At 44.1% G+C, this 22239-nt stretch overlaps 2 protein-coding genes across 2 annotated transcripts in view; both read right to left on the reverse strand.

The window, feature by feature from the left end:
* Window positions 1–2420: 2420 nt before the first annotated feature.
* LOC143766035 (uncharacterized) lies at window positions 2421–10380 on the reverse strand. Its single transcript, XM_077253382.1, has 4 exons — window positions 10291–10380; window positions 8233–8343; window positions 6990–7119; window positions 2421–3640 (listed from the first exon to the last, which is right to left on the reverse strand). Exons 2-4 carry the CDS (start codon window positions 8327–8329, stop codon window positions 3397–3399), a joined length of 471 nt encoding a protein of 156 aa, XP_077109497.1. The 5' UTR covers window positions 8330–8343; window positions 10291–10380; the 3' UTR covers window positions 2421–3396.
* Window positions 10381–12678: 2298 nt separating this feature from the next.
* NPLOC4 (NPL4 homolog, ubiquitin recognition factor) overlaps window positions 12679–22239 on the reverse strand; it is a 67418-nt gene continuing 57857 nt past the window's right edge. Inside the window, exons 16-17 of the mRNA XM_077253383.1 lie at window positions 17568–17670; window positions 12679–16833 (exon numbers count right to left, since the gene is read on the reverse strand). Coding sequence (XP_077109498.1) covers window positions 16673–16833; window positions 17568–17670 — 264 coding nt within the window. The 3' untranslated portion in view covers window positions 12679–16672. The remainder of the gene's footprint in view (window positions 16834–17567; window positions 17671–22239) is intronic.

Consider the following 22239-nt stretch of genomic DNA (forward strand, 5'->3'; position numbering starts at 1 on the left):
ACCCCGCGAGACCCGCCGTGTACCGACAACACCCCGCGAGACCCGCCGTGTACCGACAACACCCCGCGAGACCCGCCGTGTACCGACAACACCCCGCGAGACCCGCCGTATACCGACAACACCCCGCGAGACCCGCCGTGTACCGACAACACCCCGCGAGACCCGCCGTGTACCGACAACACCCCGCGAGACCCGCCGTGTACCGACAACACCCCGCGAGACCCGCCGTGTACCGACAACACCCCGCGAGACCCGCCGTGTACCGACAACACCCCGCGAGACCCGCCGTCTACCGACAACACCCCGCGAGACCCGCCGTATACCGACAACACCCCGCGAGACCCGCCGTGTACCGACAACACCCCGCGAGACCCGCCGTGTACCGACAACACCCCGCGAGACCCGCCGTGTACCGACAACACCCCGCGAGACCCGCCGTGTACCGACAACACCCCGCGAGACCCGCCGTATACCAACACCCCGCGAGACCCGCCGTATACCGACAACACCCCGCGAGACCCGCCGTATACCGACAACACCCCGCGAGACCCGCCGTATACAGACAACCCGCGAGACTCGCCGTGTACCGACGAGACCCGCCGTGTACCGACAACACCCCACGAGACCCGCCGTGTAACAACACCCCACGAGACCCGCCGTGTACCGACGAGACCCGCCATGTACAGACAACAACCCACGAGACCCGCCATGTACCGACAACACCCCAAGAGACCCGCCATATACTGACAACACCCCACGAGACCCGCCGTGTACCGACGAGACCCGCCATGTACAGACAACAACCCACGAGACCCGCCATGTACCGACAACACCCCAAGAGACCCGCCATATACTGACAACACCCCACGAGACCCGCCGTGTACCGACAACACCCCAAGAGACCCGCCATATACTGACAACACCCCACGAGACCCGCCGTGTACCGACAACACCCCACGAGACCCGCCGTGTACCGACAACACCCCATGAGACCCGCCGTGTACTGACAACACCCCACGAGATCCGCCGTATACCGATAGCACCCCACGAGACCTGCCGTATACCGGGAACTCCCCACGAGACCTGCCGTATACCGGGAACTCCCCACGAGACCTGCCGTATACTGGGAACTCCCCACAAGACCTGCTGTTTTGGAGATAGCCTCACCCAGTCATCACAATTTGGTCCTGTCACAGGTGCTTGGGTGCCATTAGCATGAGATATAAACCATGGTATTCACTTGACCTGTCTTTCACGTCGGGACATTATGTGAGCACAATATGGTTCTATTATTTGATCACTATATGGTGGTATTATATGAACATAGCATTGTTCTCTAAATCCAGCACTATGTGACTTATGTTAGAAGGGTTGTTCTCTGTCAGTAAATGAATGTCTCGGACTGTAGGTTATTATACTTAAAAAAAAACAGCGCTGTACTCACTTTCCCTAGGTCCAGCACTGAGTCTCCGCCACTACTTCTGGTTGCTGGCATTACCTGTGGTGTTGACGACAGCTAGGAAGTGAGCTCAGTAGCATGTAGACAGTGCTCCCTTCAGAGCTGATGAGCTCAGTGATTGGCTGTCAACGCAACGTCACCGCCACAGCCAATGCCAGACAGCAGGAGCAGTGACGAGACTTGCCAGTGGACTGGTGATATTTACTGAAAGGGAACAAATTCTTTAATACAGTAAGGTTCTATTATTTGATCAATGCATGGCAATATTATACGCACACAGTATGGCTCTATTATTTGATCACTATGTGGCAGTAGTATATGCACACAGTATGGCTCTATTACTTGATCACTGTGGCAGTATTATATGAACACAGTATGGCTCTATTACTTGATCACTATGTGGCAGTAGTATATGAACACAGTATGGCTCTATTACTTGATCACTATGTGGCAGTAGTATATGAACACAGTATGGCTCTTTTACTTGATCACTATGTGGCAGTAGTATATGAACACAGTATGGCTCTTTTACTTGATCACTATGTGGCAGTATTATATGAACACAGTATGGCTCTATTATTTGATCACTATGTGGCAGTATTATATGAACACAGTATGGCTCTATTATTTGATCACTATGTGGCAGTATTATAGTATTATATGAACACAGTATGGCTCTATTTTTTGTTCAGTATGTAGCAGCAGTACATGAACAAAGTATGGCTCTATTTTTTGTTCATTATATGGTGGTGTTATATTAAAGAGATTGTTCCCGTTCAGTAAATGAATATTCCCAGCTAAAAGTTATTGTAAAGAAAAAAAAAAAACACACTGTACTTGTTTTCCTTCTCCCTGAGGAGCCATATATTTCCAGCAGGAATAATTGAAGAATGTCAAAATGCAGAATTTTAAGAACTCATGGACAAGTAATATGTAGATGAAAACGGCTTTGAAAGGCAAGTGCAGCAGACACATGTATAGAATATATTTATTATAAAAATGTGTACACGTTACATAAGTTTGTAATATAAAACCAGAAAGTGACCTCGCTGATCAGGAAGTCATAATTAAAGGGGACCACTCAACATTGTTTAGAGGTATCGGTCCTAACAATGCTGGGGGTTACCCTTCACTCCATATGTCGCTCTACAGATAAAATGGACACAGAGGAGTCCCAGATAGACAGTATGAACTCTCCTACTGCGCCCTCTCTCCCTAGTGGCCCAATCACAGAAGGCTTGCCCAACAGAGGATTATATTGTACAACAAGAATATGCATTATCCAGGTAAATGCGATATACTCGAGGGTAATATGGCAGTAAGAGACACGGATAGACCTGATTTATAGCCTACCAAGCCTTGTTGGTCCTTCTATGCCCTCATTTCAGTGTCAATTCCCCTTTAAAGAGGACCTACTACTCTTTATAAATATGTAAGTGTTATACCTGGTGTACATGCAGCTGTTCTCCCGAATCTGGCATTGTTTTTCTTTTGTTCCTGCACCTCTCTGTTCCTGAGATATGATCCTTTCTTTCCGGTATGAAAATCTTGTGATTTGTTTGTTTTTTTGCTAAGGGGGTGTAAATTTCTCTATGGAGTCTACTTGAGGACCACACCTACTTGTATAAAAACCTAGATTAATTTACAGAGAAGAAGAAGCCATATCCCATTAATGGAGAGACGCAGAAACAAAAATGGAAACAATGCCGGTTCAGGGGAACAGTTGAATTTACACCAGATATGAACAAAATGTTACATATTTAAGTGACAGATCCTCTTTAAAATCTGCTAGGGGCTCACTGCCTGACATCCAGAAGACTATGATTGTTAAGCATTGTATTCATGGCCACCTGTCAGGTACGAGCAGAGAAGGAGAAACGCGGCTCGGCAGCAATCGCACCATGCCTTTCCCAATTCCAATCCCCCATCACTGGGTTTTATACCCGATTAACAGGTGCTTTCACTTTTTTCACTCTTCGTGTTTGACCACTTTGGCTTGGCACAGAGTACGAGTCTTCAACTGCTGAAGGTGGCCTGGCAGGTGGCATGTGCCGACCAGCATTCATCTGGTCAACAAAGGCTTCCACTCCATCAAATTTAGTAGTGAGCTCTCCGAGACGTTCCTTCAAAGCGTTAAACTCTTTATACAAGTCATCGAGAGCTTCGGAAAGTGACTTGATTCTAAAAGGAAGAGAAGGGCAAAATGATTAAATATTGGTTATGAATTTCACAAAATCCATAAAGTAAGGTAGAGGCGCCCAACTTGTGAGTGCATGGACCCCTGAGGCTGCTCTGAATGGTCCTCAGTGGCATTGGCTGGTTGGCACTACTGTGGACAGGGTTCTGGGTCTGGTACATTTGATTTATTTTTAAGCCATTTAAAAGGAGAAACCCAGCCAAAACGGTTACTGTGTTCTCTTTGGTGCTTTACTAGTGGCATGTTCAATTTAGAAAGCGCTTGAAACAATCTATATGGTTGAAGTCAAACTTGGGGGTCTATCTTATTTGGTGGAGGCCTAACTGAAGGATCAGATCTTACAGAGATGAGCAAATCGATTGGTGTCGAATTTTGGGTAAATTTGCTGAACCTAAAGAATTCAAACAATTTGTCATTCAATTCCTGGAATATCCCCCAAAAATGGCCAACACTATTTTACACAAAGCAGAAGATTGCATGAGGCAGAGAAGACTCAGATGAGGTTAGGTACATCCGTACAGGCTTCTCCATAATGCCTAGCAGCCATCACATCACATAGTATAGCACAACCAATCAAGGAGGACTATCATAGTCTGTATAAAACCATAGGCAGGGAATGCAGCAGTTGTTATATAGCAAGCCTGGATAGTGGAAGGATGTCACAAGCAATAGAGATAAGGAAGCTTTAAAACAGTGAATAGACAGTACAGATAGTGTGTGTGTGTGTGTGTGTGTGTGTGTGTGTGTGTGTGTGTGTGTGTGTGTGTGTGTGAACGGACATTGTATAGCCCAGCCAATCAAGCATAGCCTGTATTAAAGCAGAGGCAGGGAATGCTTCAGCCGCGATATAGTGAGTCTGGATAGTGATAGGACATCACAGCTTAGCAATAGTGATGAGGAAGTTTTGAAAAACTGAATAAACAGTACAGATGTGTGTGTGAAAGGACAATGTATAGCCCAGCCAATCAAGAGAGACTATCATAGCCTGTATAAAACCAGAGGCAGGGAATGCAACAGCTATATAGCGAGTCTGGATTGTGAGAGGACATCATTGCTTAGTGTAAAATATTAATATAACAATAATAAAAAATATAGATGATTACTTAATACATGCAGAGTCTAACAAGCAAGCAGAGATTCTCGTTAGTGTGTGACTGAGCCATTTTGAGAATCTTGCTAGATACATCTGTTCTCTGTCATAACTATAGGGCTCTTGTCAGAACTGTCAATATGTGGCTATTTGGAGATAGTAAATGGCTCTTTAAAGATCACAAGCTATATGCTTAAGCATTTCAAAATGAGGTAATGTATAAAATAACTAATATGCATATTCCGCAAGGTACTAGTGTTCTTCTAATATGGTAGAGGCTATGAACATGGCTAAGAACATAGCGGCAGATCACCATATGTGGTTAGGAGACAGGAAAAATAGAAACCAATGTAAGTCTATGGGTCAAAATAGTATATAAGCAGACCCAACTCCTGTTCAGTCAGATCTCTCATACTTTGGGAATCTCCAACACGGACCACATCATGCCTCAAGACCATATGTAAGACCAATGAATGCTTGGTTTCTCTTCTACAATACTAAATTTTGTGTACTATGAACTTACTTTTCTTCATTTTTGTAATCATTTTTGAATTAACATTAAACAAGATTTGTTTTATCCACACAATTCAATATTGCTTTCCTTTATATCCTCACCGTTCTCTTACTTGAAAAAGTAAGGAAGTGTTATTTTTTCTAACCCTTAGCAATGAAGATAAGAAAGCTTTAACCCCTTAACGACCACCGATACGCCTTTTAACGGCGGCAGTTAAGTGGCCTTATTCCTCAGCGACGCTGTTTAACGCTTTTCTAACCCTAAATCAGACCCCCCGTTGTCACCCCCTTAGTTAAGTAAAAATAATAAAATAAAAAAATGTATTTTTTTTCCATTTTGGGGGGTTAGGGTTGGGGATAGGGTTAGGGTTGTGGTGTTGGGGTTGGTTTTAGGGCTGTGTTAGGGTTGGAGTTAGAATTGAGGGGTTTCCACTGTTTAGGCACATCATGGGGTCTCCAAACGAGACATGGCGCTGCCAATTTTCAGTTCAAAAAGTCAAACGGTGCACCCTCCCTTCTGAGCCCTGCCATGGCCCAAACAGTGGCTCCCCCCCCCCCCCCCCACCTACGGGGTATCTGCATACTCAGGAGAAATTGCACAACAAATTTTGTGGTCCATTTTCTCCTGATACCCTTGTGAAAATAAAAAAAGTTTGGGTCTAACGTAAATTTTTTGTGAAAAAAGTGAAATGTTAATTTTTTTCCTTCTACACTGCTTTAGTTCTAGTGAAGCCCATGAAGGGTTAACAAACTTCTTGAATGTGGTTTTGTACACCTTGAAGGGTGCAGTTTTTACAGTGGTGTCACTTTTGGGTATCTTCTGTCATATAGACCCCTCAAAGTGACTTCAAATGTGAGGTGGTCCCTAAAAAAAATGGTTTTGTGAATTTTGTTGGAAAAATTAGAAACCGCTGGTCAACTTTTAACCCTTATAACGTCCTAACAAAAAAAAATTTGGTTTCTAAAATTGTGCTGATGTAAAGCTGAAATGTGGGAAATGTTATTTATTAAGTATTTTGTGTGACACGACTCTCTGATTTAAGGGCACAAAAATTCAAAGTTTGAAAATTGCAAAATTTTCTAAATTTGTCAAATTTCAGTTTTTTTTTTTCATAAATAAAAGCAAGTCATATCAAAGAGATTGTACCACTAACATGAAGTACAATATGTCACGAAAAAAACCAATCTCAGAATCTGTGGAAGCGTTCCAGAGCTATAACCTCAAAGTGACAGTGGTCAGATTTGTAAAAATTGGCTCGGTCACTAAGGGGTTAAAACACTGCATAAACATTAGAAATAATGTGAAAAACAGGACTGCGGTGCAAAAGTTTATTCATAACCATAGATGTTGAGGTCACTCTGCAATCATTAAGTTTGCAGTAAAGAGCTTGAAAAGTATTAATTACAGTCATAGGAGACCTCGCTGTTACAGGTCTTTTAGCAGCAATTCGAGGCTCTACAGTACTTGCAAATTTCATTGAGTTGATTTACTGTAAATCATATTTTTGGGGAAAAACTTGAAGAATCTGGCAAATTTGAATTTCAAAAAAGACTTGCTCATCTCTACGACCATAATCTTTCTAGTCTCCATTGTAGCTAGTCGAATGGAAGGTTTCTGATACAGCTAGCTTCCTCCCAGCCAGAGACAAAGGACCACACAATAAAAAAACAAAGCTCCACAATAAGTGGATGATGTAGACATGCAGAACTGTAGGCTCTGAGATTCTCACCTCCCATAGTCCGGCAGTACAGTGTGATGATCATACAAAAGAAGGTTTCTGAACTGTGTCAGGATGGCAAATTTCCAGTTGTCCAACACATTGGTTAGATTAGCGCACCCTCGCATGTTCACTTTCTCCGCTGTGGAATCAAAGAAGTGAGAAACTTCTGTTCTATGCCCAGAACTAAAAACAGCAACCCACATCACACGAGACTGCATCACATTGTAGATGATGTGTACACTGCGGTCGTAGCTGTCACCAGTTGGAAAAAAATCTTCATGGCGGAGCGCCTGGTATAAAAGGTCAACATGCCTTAATGGGACATTTAGAAAGGTGGTGTCTGTAGGAGGATTTCCACCATGCCGTATAGTTAGGGTACACTATGGTGGTCCAATCACTGGAACTCTACCAGCCTCCAAAATGAGGATCCTTAATTACTGTACTCGGCAAACGCCTGGCTGAGTGTACCCTCTGCTCGTCACCGGTAAATAAGGGAATCGCTGAATGGGTAATGACCTATCCTAAAGAACGAGGTTGGCCCAACCTGCCATTTTCGGCCAATCCGTCATATGTGCATGAGGGCCTCATGACTCTTCTTTGACAGAAGAGATCAGTAAAGAGGAAAGTATCGGGCATGTTAAATTTTTATGCCCTACCCTTTTGCCACAAGCAACCTCTAGGTGTCTGGCAGTGGCTTTCTCCCTGTTAAGAACACATTCACACTTGAACAAGCAGATCATACATGTGTATATCAGAGTGTCAGGAGGGACATCTGTCAACCAAACAAGCATTCAACCAACAGATATTGGATTCATATGGGTACTTTTAGTCAGAAAAGGCCATTAATACCTGTTTTAATCCAACTCGTGGCACTCCGACTGATCAGCCATGATGTTCCATTAATTTATTCATTTCTGGGGATCCAACAGCAACTGAGACATCAGCACTCTTCATTATCTATGTGTCTGCCGGAGAAAGCCTAGCGCTGTACACGACTATTTCTGGCAGTCCCATTGACAATGAATGGAGCGGAGGCCGAGCAGTGGCACCCCTCAGCTTCATTCAAGTCTGGACTGCAGAGCCTCAATCTCAGGATTGATGGGGGGTCCCCATTCTATGTATAGGGAATAACTTTCTCCGAAACAATTTTCCATGAATTAAAAACAAGCACCGAGTGTTCCATCCTATATTGCTGACTGACCCCCACCACAGTCCAATCATCACTAATCACTGTAGGAGTCCCACATCTCACCTTCTGATCGGTAGTCCCATTCTAATGGCTCTCGCTTTTGCTTAGAGGCCAAGCCTATTGTGAAGATCAACAACAGACATAGCAGGATCTTCTCCATGGCTGGTCCTGAGACTGTAGGGACAATAATAGAGGTTATTATAATTTGTTAGACTGACCTAAAACCATTTGGTGTAGATGAAGGAGCATCACTTGGTCATGGTGGGTTCACCACTTAGACCAATAACGCTTCTGGAACAAGTACTAAAGTATGGTGTCCAGATTCGTGGTCTTGGCTTTTGAAGATCTTCTTAGTAAAGAGGACTGGTGGGAGTCTTGGAGGATATGACTGTGAAGTTTCAGAAAGTTGTGCAACTTCTAGGTCAAGCAGGTCAAGTTTTCCTGGGACTTATAGTTGTCCTTCAGCTTTTGTCTATCCCTTTTATTCAAAGTCTTGAGTAGGAATGGACTAGATCCACCTGTGTGGATCCTGAAGAGCATGGAGAGAGTATGATGGAGAGGGAAAAGTAACTGATAAAACCCATCTGTTCTCGGGATGATGAAAGCATTCAGAACATTCTCAATCTCCTTCCTGCATTTTCCTAGTCACGCTATGTACAGAATGATTTCTCATAAACAGATGGACACATACCTCCCTAAGAACCTAAGGAGGCAAGAATTAGGACATAAGATGAAGTCATGAGACTAGTATGTTTCTTATGTAACACTATAAGAGGTAAGACACGGGGGTAAATAGAGGAGAGGAGGACAGAGCATGGAAAACAAGATGAAGCCCCTTGCTTGTGCTGGTTCTTCTTGTTACCACTACCGCACATGACAGGAGGTATAGGTACATAAGAAACGCCTCCAAAAATGGCGGCCCGACCACTGGACAGGACTTCAATACAATATCCTTACCAACTATACAGGGAACACTACAACCCCCAACGTGATCACTAGAAAAGAGCTAAATACTATTATAATATGCAAACTTATAGAATACTACAACCCCCAATATGACCTTAATACAATTCTATTATAGGTCATAGAGGGTATACTACTACCCCCAATATGCCCTTAATACAATTCTGTTATAGCCTACTGAGGGAACACTACAACCCCCAACATGACCATAATACAAGTCTATTACATTCGGTACATAGAAAACTAGTACTCTCAGCATGACCATAATGTAGTTCTATTATACTGCATACATTGAATGCTACAACCCGCAATGTGTACTGATCTCTGGACATGACCATAATACAGTTCTATTATACTCCATACAAACACTACAACTCCCAACAGGACCCGAGAACTCAACATTGTCTTAGGCCATGTGCACACGTTGCGGTTTTTGCTGCGGATCTGCAGCGTTTTTGACGCTGCGGATCCACAGCAGTTTTCCATGCGGTGTACAGTACAATTTTAACCTATGGAAAACAAAAACCGCTGTGCACATGCTGCGGAAAAAAACGCGCGGAAACGCTGCGTTTTTTTTCCGCAGCATGTCAATTCTTTGTGCGGAATCCGCAGCGGGTTTGACACCTGCTCCATATTAAAAAACCGCAGGTGTAAAACCACAGTAGAATCCGCACAAAAACCACAATAAATCCGCAGGAAAAACGCAGTGTTTTTGCCCTGCGGATTTATTAAAATCAGTGCGGAAAAATCCGCAGACCAGTTCGCAGCGTGTGCACATAGCCTTAATGTATTTCTATAATATTCTATGCATCGAACACTACAACCCCGAAGATGACCAAAATACAATCTACACATAAAACACCACAACTCCCAACATAATCTGACTACTAGGACATAATACTTAACCAGGAGAAAATTCTATTCTCCAGTCACATCATGCTATACTGGGAACCAGCGCAGAATTCCAACGTTACAGAGTGTGAATACGGTTAATGAAGTATTCAGCTCTGCTACATCACTATGCTTTATCTGAAAAACAGCTGGACTCTTATGTAACTTTTTTTTTCTGTTATGAAGGATTCCTTAGCTGATTCCCAGTACACTGCGGAGAGTAAAGCCAGTCCATACTGGGAGCGTAACTCCATCTGGTGCGCATACCTGCTGCGTTGTTCCCCACACGTCCTTCCACCTTCCCTGGTCCTGGTCCCTCCAGACTTCCTCCAGTCCGCGCAGTTTATAGTCCTCGCCCACTTTGGACTCCTCCATATCTCCTCCCTTTCTTGTGGGAGATCCAGCCATTCGCTCTTACTAGTTTGGGATAATTAGGAGCAGAATCCGGGAATTGATGTGGTCGTAAATATCCAGGGTTATAGAAAAACAAGGCAGCTTTCTTGTAGAAACCATGTCACACCTGTCCTGAATGCTATACTCGGCACATTGGAAGTGAATGGGTTCTGCAATACCGCATACAACCTGTGGGCATGGGTGGCGCTGTTTTTGAAAGACCGCTATTATTTTTCCCTAGACAACCTTGACTGACCACAGAAGGAGGGGAACAACATAAACATCCTAGATTACATTTCTTAATGTTTCAATGTAATCAATGCACAAAGAGTGAGGCTGTGTATAATACACCAGAATCATATGGCAGGGGCAATAAGGAGTGACATGTGGGCAAGTTGTTTTTTTATTTCTACATTATATCCCTTGCAGGTAATTAACTCAGGAAGGGCGCTGCATTTCATGCAGATCTGAGGGGGAAAGCGCGGCTTTACATGAAATCTTATGGGATTTGAGACTTGGAGGTCTGGAAACCATTCCTGTATGACGGAAGATAAACATGGAGCAATGGGCTTATTAACCAGTAACCTGCCAGGAAGCTATGGCAGTGGAGAGAATTGTTGAGGTTTACAAGCTGAAAATTGTGTAATGATAGTAAAATTAAAGGCTCCTGCGGGATTATTAAAAAAATATAGTACCAGAGACATTGCATTTGCACCTTTTATGATCCAGTCTTTGGCATTTTTTGCACCTTTTATAATTTTTTTTATATCATGTTTATCATTATGGATTTGAGATTTGCAGATGTTTCTGGCTGCTTCAATTGTGGCATTTTAAAAAGTTCCTAATTTTTGGAGCAAATGTACTTTAGTTCCCAGTTCAGTTCCATTCACTTACAATCAAGTAGCAGGTGGATGGCCCAGTTTCTGATTTTCTAGTCCTGGGGGTCCAACTGTCCACAACCTGCCGGTCATCTGATTGAAGGCTCCTTGGAGCGACAGCTGATTGTTTACCGGTCACTATGCTGCTGTTACTGATCAATAGCACAATATAGCGTTTTATGCGCAGAATGATAAATAGGTAGACGGATGCTCAGTCTGGGGATTATTAATAAGCACCTTAGGTAAAAATGTATTTGTTCCCATTTCTCTAACAAAGCAATTTCCAGGCTTGGGGTTCAGGTTTGCATTCACGGCATGTGACTGCAGACTTGTGAATCCTCACAGAGTGCAGAGTGCGCACTGTCAGGATTCTTCAGTGTCGGTAAGTGTGCGATCACACGCTTGACTAGGTGTGTACAGCCTTGCTCAATACAAGTGAATGGAGCAAGGCCAGACTTGTCTAGTCAGCATGTGGCCTGAAGTATACAAATCAAATGACCGCCCACTCTTGGCGCTGGAGAATCCTGACAGCGCGCACGGTGCAGATCACAAAGTTTGAATTCACATAGCGTGACTGCAGACTAGAACCCCAAGCCTGGACAACCCCTCTAATAAATGGTGCTACCGTTAATCCCCATTCCCCTCAACGTTGAGTTGAACACTCACCTACCTGATATTGATGGGACTTTCCTAAGGACCGGCAACTAATATTGTAGTGTTGGAGGACCCTTTTAATATTTGATGTCCCATGTTATTATAAAATATTATACATTACCACTGCACTACCGTAAGAGTTGAATCACTGGCTCCCAGGGAGTATATGGGCATGGCTATAAAAGTTATTAGCCGTTAGGAACTACGAAAGTCAATGGCATTTCCAAAGAACTGAGTTGGGAAAATTTGTCCCCAGGACCAAAAGGGCTTGAATTTTTTTTATATTTTTTATCTTTACAACAGGCACAAATGCCGTCCCATCAGATAGTGAATAGTGATGAGTGATCGGGCTCGGATAAAGTGTTATCAGAGCATGCTCAGGTGCTAACCAAGTGTCATCGGCGTGCTAGAAAAATAGAGTCCCGGCGGCTGTACGTCTCGCAGCTGTTCGACATCAACACCACATGCAGGGATTACCTAACAAACAGGCAATCCCTGCATGTGTTGTGGCTGTCGAAAAGCCGTGAGACATGCAGGTGCGGGGACTAAAAAATTTTTCGAGCACGTCGAAGACCCTTGGTTAGCACAGGAGCATGCTCTGATAACACCTTATCCGAGCCCGTTCGCTCATCACTAATAGTGAAGGCTCCTTAGATGCCAACATTTCTTAATTACAAAGAAGACTAATGAACTTGGGGGGGAGGTCTTATAAAAATAACACAGACAACGGTGGCTATTCGTCAAGCATTTATTTCAATTCAACAGTGCTAAAATACACACAACCCTGTCTGACGCCTGGTGTCCCACACTCCTGTAAGCCCCAGCGGGAAAGTACACCATGAGGAAAGAATAAAAGAAATCGGAGAGGTCAAGCGGCACTACACTTCAAAAAGAGCTCTGGTGTACTCACGGCAAACCACCGGTGGTACCTGGGTGTCCTTCTCACACAAGGACCCACAATACCTTCTACTCCCCCATGGACCAGTATCTATTAGTGGAACGATCATAGAGACTTTGCCACACTTTAGATGGCCATAGAAGAAAATCCGGGCACATATTGTTACATCATTAATCACAACCCGATCGATGGAAATATGTAAGGGACCTTCTTAAAAAGGCACTTGTCATGAGATATAGCCCATAGTATTAGGGTGTCTATAAGATGCCCTACCACACAGACCGACACTCCTGGCTGGCCCTTGGCAATGGAAGCGTTCCTGCTCCCTCTTGACCCATCGAATACACCAAGACTTTGGTTAGGGTAGAAATGGAACCATTTGGGAGGCAGCTGGACTCTAACTAGGTAGGGCAAAGGATTCCCTGTCATTATTGGTTGAAAGTGGACCATATATTTTTATATATATATAGTTTTCCACTGTAGGTGTAGGTTCTGATATATGGACCAATCTGCAGGAAATATTTGGCAGCGTTATTTGCCAAACCCCTTTTTCAATATCCAACCACAGAATTAATGGAGGGACCCTTATCCCTTTTCTAGGATTGAGCACATGTATAAAAGAGTTTTGTCTCACTGTGGAGGACCTGTCCGGTTCTACTTTGCAAAGGCAACCCCCACTGATTTTATTAGCAACTGTGTAATGCTTAATGTCTCCTGTGGTGGCGCTGCAGGGAAACAGAACACTTAATGAAGATACAGCTGATCATTTTGGGGGGTCTAGAGACCATTCTTACATGTTAGGGCTAGCGCAATGTGGAGGATTCCCTTAGGGGGTGGTACAGCCTTCAGGACATATATGAGAAGGGCTGGTGCCCTTTCTGATTTTGTTTTCCTGCAACACTGTGCTAGCCTCCTCTATGGGATGCATTGTGTACTGCAGCTTAGCCCCACGCAATATTAATGAACAAAATCAGGAGGAGGTCAACGCTCATCATGGACACTTCCTAGTAGTGCTGTATGGACCATTTCAAAGCAGGTTGGGCTCATCAGTCAGCCCTTCTAATATAGGAGCTGACACAAGATGAGTAGTCAAGACAGTTTAACGGGAACCCATCACATTAGCATTCAGTCAGATCTGCAGACAGCACGATGTAGAGGAAAAGCTGAGAAGAATGATATAGCAGTTTGTTGGAAAAGATTCAGTAATCATTCAGTATTCTATTCATTGAAACCCTGCTGTTTCTATGTAGGAGTCCAGTGGGCGGTCCCACTCAGTGATTGCCTGAATAGGACCGCCCATTGGACTCATTTGCAAACAACATGGAATTCAATTAATAAATTGCAACTTTTACTTACATTTTTCCTATAAACCTGATCACTTACTCCTGCTCTATATCATCATGCCTGCAGATCAGATACCATTTTCAGTACAACAGGTTCCCTTTAAGTCCTCCAAAGCGAAAGCCATACTTCAAGTGTCTTTCCCTCCTGGGTCATAGATAGGGGTCCCGAGTTCCAATATTAAATTTACATAGGCTGCCTTGGTGAGACTACCCCTTAAAAGTTCTGTCCATAGCAACCAGACTACACCTTTTGTTCCATATGCCAAGTGGCCAATAATCTGTCAGCCGTCAGTCCTTCTCTTCTAATATAAGAGGTGATCCTCTTTAGCTCGGCGGAGGGATGTCAGGTTGGCAACATCCCATGCTACAGAAGGTGCCATGCAAAAAATGGTAGTAAGTATCAGCCATTCCTCTGCTCTGTTCACACATCTGCCATTAAGCTTAGCACATGACTCTCCTTCTAGTGGAAACAAAGGAGTCAGATGAGTAATACGTTCCACGTAGAGCACTTGGCAGGTTTTAATGGTAAAAGTTTGCAGCGGTGGCGGTAGCCACTACGGTCAGATACATGCATCCTCGCAGAAGTCGGATTAGTACGGAACCCAGGGAAATTAAGTTGCTAGGCAACACATCCCTGCCTGTACTCTAGCCACGCCCCCTGCTGCCTTATTTATCAGATTCTCATACAATGTAGTGATAGGACCTCTTTAAGAAGCAGAAACTCTTCCTCTTTTATCTTATATATGCTTAAGAAAAAAATATATCCTCCTCCCTCCTAAACAAATGAGCGGGCGAATGGTAAACCCACACTAGGGCAGTACTAATAAGGCACTCTGCAAACTTCTGTGATCACTGTGGGTCAGACGTACTGATATATGGGCTTTTTAACTCCGTATCTAAATATACTGTCCGGCGTGGCCCTGAGAGGCTTGTCTTATTGTATCCATTATATACAGCGCTATTGGGATATGGAAATCTATTATACATGAAGAGGATTTACTGCAACCGCCTGGTGCCAGCGGAGCGGACTGCGCCGTTCTTTCCACTCACCTGCTACATTGGCAGGATTTACACGTCAGGGGATCGCAACATTTTCCTTAATCCCCTCAGGTTAATGGGGCTTTGGAAGACCTTATAAAAAGCTAATTTAATAAAAAGTCATGTAGGAATTGCCATTGCCTTTATAAGTCACCTAGTTGGGGAACAGAGTCTAACTATGAAGGTTAAAAAGGTCGGGGGTTGCATAAGATTAAACAATAAGGGGGGGGGGGGGGGTTGTACTATTTTCCCTTCCCAGAAACAGCACCACTCTTGGGTGGTGTGAGATATTGCAACTCAACCCCATTTGCCTGACTAATGCAATATCAGACATCGCCTGCAGACAAGTGTGGCACCGTTTCTGATAATAAAAATGTAAAAAGTTCTCCACCACCTTTGGGTAATGGCAGGAGAATGTTGTACTATAGGTAGAGACCTGACTAGTCCAGTGCAGCCCCTGGAAGACTTCTCCCCAACCCTATCTAGTTGATTGACAGGTCTCTCCGTATGTGCACACATGGGAAAAACCTGTCAATCAACTGGACCTGTGCGAGAGCAAGAGAAGATATCCGAGGGTTTTCTCCCTGTTGCAGCAAATTAAAGACCCCCAGACAGACCCTTCCTCACCAATTTATAGTACCGCCACCTATCGGTAGTCATAGACAGTTAATCGGATCTTTTCTTCCTCACACATATAAATTGTTCTGGGCCCTGCTATGATCAAGAGGCTGATACGAAAATAAATCCCGATACACTGTGTAAAACTGGAGTTTTTTGTGTGTGGTTTTTTTTTACAACCTTTTCTGATGCACATAAGCATTTCCCTTTAAGAAAAATAACAAGTACCAATGACAGGAAGTCCACCCAAAAGTCTGTCTTTAATCTAAGGTCGTTAGCATTTAAAGTAATACTTGCGGATCGCGATCATGGTGGGTAAAAGCTGATCGTTTCTCCGACGTAGGGATTTGCTTGTTGCCAATCCAGATGTTGCCAGCGTGAAAAAGTAAAGCGACGACGTGCCGACAGATGCAGAGAATGGGACGGGTGCAAGAGCTGCCTCTTGGTAAAGTAATAATCATCAAGACATGACCGCTTTAACTAGGCTCCGTTTTCAATCAAGGAGGTGAATGTGTAAGAAGATATGCAGGAAAGCTTAGAGGTGCCAGCCCAAGCTGTAGAACTGGCTGCAGACCGTCCAGGAGGCAAAGCAAGGAGCAAGACAACATCTTACAACCCAACCCCCCTCCCATACTTTATGGGCTGGGCTTCAGTTGTGGCTGGTGGGCTCGTAAGCTCTGCACCCCTACATACTACCCTTGGAGGATGGACACACTTAAGACGTCTCCTTCACACAGCCCTACACAAGCGACGTTGTAGGGTGGGGCTCGCCTAAGATCAGCTCCTGATAGTGCTTTCTTGCTAGCCCCAAGGTCTGTGCGCCGATGCTAGGTCCGGGGCAGGCGGCACATCTCACACTGGTCTGTCCCAGCCTGGTTCATGAAGGTGCAGTGTTGACAAGACCACATCGACGTTGATGAGGCAGCATGCGTGGATCCCCCGATGGCCCCGTAATCTTGAAGCTCTGATGGTTGCACCCCAACCGTGCCTAAAGGAGAGAGACCATATTTTATTCATAAGGACTGGAAAACACGTGCATGGATAAGAAATGGAGACCGGCATATATTTTGAAGCAGGTGTGGCCCCTTAAGTCCCAGTGATGGCCATCATGAGCATGCGAGCTCTAATAATACATTACATAATGAGTAACAAATGTGTGACGGATATTCGCAGCATCTGTACCGACGCCAATTGTCTTGTTCATCGTTTTGTTCAGAGCCGCAAAAAATTCCTTTACTTCCTGCTGTCATCACTTCTCAGCCTCCAGTCTATTCTCATCAGTCCGTGTCCTCTCAGAACTGGGTGGTGCTGTAAGACCACTGGTGTCACCTATACAATATAGATGGCCGCAAGTTCATAGTGGTTGATTTATCCTTTAATACGCCCCTTCGAGATACTAGGAGAACTATACCAAGTTCAGATCTGCAGAGATCTTCCATTTTGGAAATTAGTGGTGGTCACAGCTCAAGAACCCCCTATCTGTACTACTGACATGGCCGCTAGACTAGGGTCCCGGGAATATTTCAAGTCAAGTTGCTATTGGGAGTGTATAGAAATTATTGGGAGGGAATGAATGATGTCGATCGCCACTTTTGGTAAAATAGACAAACCCCCTTTCTCATCCAGAGTTTATAGCATATCCTATGGATACATGATACGTGACTTCGCCAGATTTAGAATTTGGGGTGAACGCGGTTACTCATTTTATCTTGTGGCACTTACTGCACAACTGCTCGATGGTCGCCCACTGCTCCGATTTCTTCCAAGTCTGAGCAAGGTCTTCATTCCTGGTTCTTACAGCATCCAAGAGCAAGCTTATACTATCCTAAAGGGAGAAACACATATGTTAAGGTGTCTAGAATTAAAGGGGAACTCTATTTTGCATATCACTGCTGTGAACTTCAATGTAATCTATTTCTCCCTGTTGTCAGTCACTCCAAGCTAGGGGGAGGTGGACTAGAGTGATTTTAGAGGACAAATGCTATCCAAGCCATGCAATAAACCTTCACGAGACGGCCTAAAACTTCAAAGGGCCTGACCACCAGGCGAACAAGGACATCCCAGCTGCTGTGCACATGCTCTATAAGCATAGGCTGATCTCCTGGCCTATAAAATAGGGACTGGTCCCCTGCCAGTGTCACTGGCTGCCAATTAGGAGTGTGAACGGGAGGCTCTGCGGCCCGGCACAGACATCTGTGAATGATATCTCACAGCTGAGATTCCTGTTGCTTGTGGAGTGAATACAGAAGAGACACCAACATCGAGAGCGAGCCAGGGCGGAAGCGTATCACAGACACCAACATGGACGACTTATAACTCACCATCATGTGCGATGGACATTGCCAAAGCCACAGCTTCAATGCCATGGCAGCACCTATGTGTACTTATTATATTCTTCCTTTCTTATTATGTGTTTTATCAGAGGGCTAACCACCTGGCATATATGCCACTTTAGTCTGCAATGTCTGCTCAGACATAACATCACAGCCACAATAATGTGTGACACCCATAGGCTGCTCACAAAAAAGCTCTGACCCATGGACTCCACCACCAGACCTTCGCTTATGTATGACCACAGGACGTTAGCAGAAGCTGCGATGCTCGGCAAGTCCTGACACCTTTTTACCATAGCGGCGATGCTCTGTGTGTCCTGACACCTTTCTATTAAAGCTGCGATACTCTGCATGTCCTGACAACTTTCTATTATAGATGCGATGCCCTGTGAGTCCTGACACCTTTCTATCATAGCTGCAATGCTATGCGAGTTCTGACACCTTTTTACCATAGCTGCGATGCTCTGTGTGTCCGAACACCTTTCTATCTAAGCTGTGATGCTCTGCGATTCCTGACACCTTTCTATCGTAGATGCAATGCTCTGCGAGTGCTGCCAACTTTCTATCGTAGCTGCGATGCTCTGCAGGTCCTGACATCTTTCTATCATAGATGCGATGCTTTACGAGTCCTGACAACTTTCTATCATAGCTGCGATGCTCTGCAAGTCCTGACACCTTTTTACCATAGCTGCGATGCTCGGTGTGTCCTGACCCCTTTCTATTAAAGCTGCGATACTCTGCATGTCCTGACAACTTTCTATCATAGTGGCGATGCCTGAAAACTTTCTATTATAGCTGCAATGCTGTGTCCTGACACCTTTCTATTATGAGAAAAACAAACAGTTCATCAGCAAACCGGTGTAGAAGATATAGTGGAGCGGGGCGAGATGCACGGAGGGATCAGACTCGCTCCTGAGCTGAAACCATGGAAGAAGAAATAAAAATCCAGCAACCACAAAAAATTTTATTTTATATATAAAATTTGACTTGGTCAAGATTAAGCCTGTAAGGTTCAAAACATGTAGGCCTGGTGTCCACCATGTTATTTTATACTATCTTCATTTTTTCTTTGTTTTTAGCCATATCAAAACAATTGTGATGTTTTATATATAAAAAATATTTTGCAGTAGTTTTTCACCATTTCTTCCACCTTTCTATTATATACTATGTCCTGAGACCATTCTATCATAGCTGTGATGCTTTCCATGTCCTGACACCTTTCTATCTAAGCTTCGATGCTCTGCGTGTCCTGACACCTTTCTATCTAAGCTTCGATGCTCTGCGTGTCCTGACACCTTTCTATCTAAGCTTCGATGCTCTGCGTGTCCTGACACCTTTCTATCTAAGCTTCGATGCTCTGCGTGTCCTGACACCTTTCTATCTAAGCTTCGATGCTCTGCGTGTCCTGACACCTTTCTATCTAAGCTTCAATGCTCTGCATGTCCTGACACCTTTCTATCTAAGCTTCAATGCTCTGCATGTCCTGACACCTCTCTATCATAAATGCAACACATGTTTTAGCCAAAGGAACATGGCCAAAATAAGGAAGCGATCCATTGAATAAAATAAATCATTTTTATTGAAATTAATCTTCAAACATAATGGAAAAAGCAGAAATGCCAGACAGGGGACACTGCTGAGTTATTAATGTAATTAATTTAAGGTATAGCCAATCAGTTTTTAATACTATAACAAAACATGCAGCATTAATCAAACAATGTTGGGTCCAGTGACCATCTATTATCGCATTGTTATACCATAAAACTATAAGTCTCCTTTAAACTGAAACCGAATGTCAAATCCAATAGAGTAAAGTGATAGCAAAGTCTACTGACATTAAAAGAAACAGGGATTCAGTGAATAATCAGAGTTGTCAAGGATCCAGTGATCCATATATGGCCAATGAGTTCCAGTAAAGGAAGGGCTAGAAGGGTCTAATAAATATGTGCAATACAGTGAAAAAAATTGATCAATAAATGATTGGAAGTTCCCTTAGTAGTTTGTTATACCTTGTAGCACAGAGGAGTGAATACCCAGGGATGGAAGTAATGAAGACCAGCGATTCACCACCTACTTCTTCTGGGGGCGCCATGCACCATTGGCTAAAATTTGTGTTGCATTTATGTTGGAGACGTGCCATCTGAAAAACTTTTTTGAACTTTGTGACTAACCTTTCTATCATAACTGTGATGGTCTGCATATTCTGACACCTTACTATCATAGATGCGATGGTCTGCATATTCTGACACCTTGCTATCATAGATGCGATGGTCTGAGTCCTAACGCCTTTCTATTTAATCTGCGATACTATGCTTGCCCTGACACCTATCATAGCTGCGATGCTCTGCGTGCCCTGACACCTTTCTATCATAGCTGTGATGGTCTGCATATCCTGTCACCTTACTTTCATAGCTGCGATGTTCTGTGTGTCCTAATGCCTTTCTACCTAACCTGCGATACTCTGCGTCTCCTGACAACTTTCTATCATAGCTGCAATCCTCTGCTTGTCCTGATACCTATCAAAGCTGCGATGGTCTGCATATCCTGACGCCTATCATAGCTGCAATGCTCTGCGTGTTCTGACACTTTTCTATCATAGCTGTGATGGTCTGCATATACTGACCTTTCTATCATAGCTGCGATGCTATGTGCATCCTAATGACTTTCTATCATAGCTGTGATGCTCTGTGTCTGAGGCTCTGAGGCTGTGATTGCCTGGTTGCTAGGGAATCCTCACATGTAATCAAGCTGTCTAGTAGCTGTAAATCATTCAGCTGCCGGGATGAAAACTTAATCTCCGAACACTAACAAATACTCGAAGGTCACCCGAGCGTGATTGGGAAAACCCGAGCAACAAGTACACTCGCTCATCACTAGTCCTGAGATCTTCCTATCATTGTTAGCAGTAAGGTACTCAGTAATTTGTATTTTAGTTGCTCTACTGTGGGATGGGACCAGACGTCCGAGGGCTTCTCCCCGCTGCAGCAAATTCCTTAGAATCTTAGACCGCTCCATTCCCACTAATGGTCGATGAGCCTCAGATACATGACCCTGTCGCTGGTTCACTTCTTGCCCTTGGATCATTGCATATCAGGAACACCCCCACCCGCTCTTTAGCAGAAACACTGCACAAGAGATGCAGCTTCCCAGAAACACCCCACAAGAGATGCAGATTCCTGGGAACAATCTGCAAGAGCTGTAATATACCGGTAATACCCCACAAGACCGGTAACACCCCAAAAGTTCTTCCGTATACCAGAAACACCATACCAGACAAGCTGTACACTGGGAACAACCCACAAAACCTGCCATATACAGAGAACACCCAACAAGACTTTCAAAATACTGAAAACCCTCCACAAGACCTGCTGTTTTGTAGAAGCTCTGAACCAGTCGTGTAGACCTTACAATGGTGGACCTGTGTATAATAGCTCAGAAGACATCTTGTAGCTTTAAAGCACCACTTCAGGATTAGCTTTTTTCAGTATTAGGAGTAGTGGTTTAACCACGCAAGCCCCCTGCCTCCGGTCATATACTCACCCTCCGTCATCTTCACAGTTTTTCTGAGCTGCTCGGGTCCTGCAGCGCTTGTGAGCGCGGCTTCTGACTGGCCATAAGTCAGAAGCTACGTCACCAACTGTCAATGCAAGTCTATGAGAACCAGAGCGGACGCATAATTAGCGAACGCAATGTCATGTTTGGAGAGCCCGTGATGTGCCTAAACAGTGGAAACCCCCCAAAAATGACCCCATTTTGGAAATCTGACCCATTACGGAACTTATCTAGATGTGGATTGCGCACCTTGAACCCTCAGATGCTTCACAGAAGTTTATAACGTTAAGCCATGAAATAAAAAAAAAATTAAAAAAATTAAAAAAAAATTCACATTTTTCCCAAATAAATCTTTTGTAGCTTCAAATTTTGCATTTTCATAAGGATATCAAGAGAAATTGCTCCATACAATTTGTTGCACAATTTGTCCTGAGTGCGTAGACACCCCATATGTGGAGGCAAACAACTGACTGGGAGCACGGCAGGGCTTGGAATAGAAGGAGAGGCAT

Source organism: Ranitomeya variabilis, chromosome 4 (assembly GCF_051348905.1).
Source record: "Ranitomeya variabilis isolate aRanVar5 chromosome 4, aRanVar5.hap1, whole genome shotgun sequence".
NCBI classification, from domain to species: Eukaryota; Metazoa; Chordata; class Amphibia; order Anura; family Dendrobatidae; genus Ranitomeya; species Ranitomeya variabilis.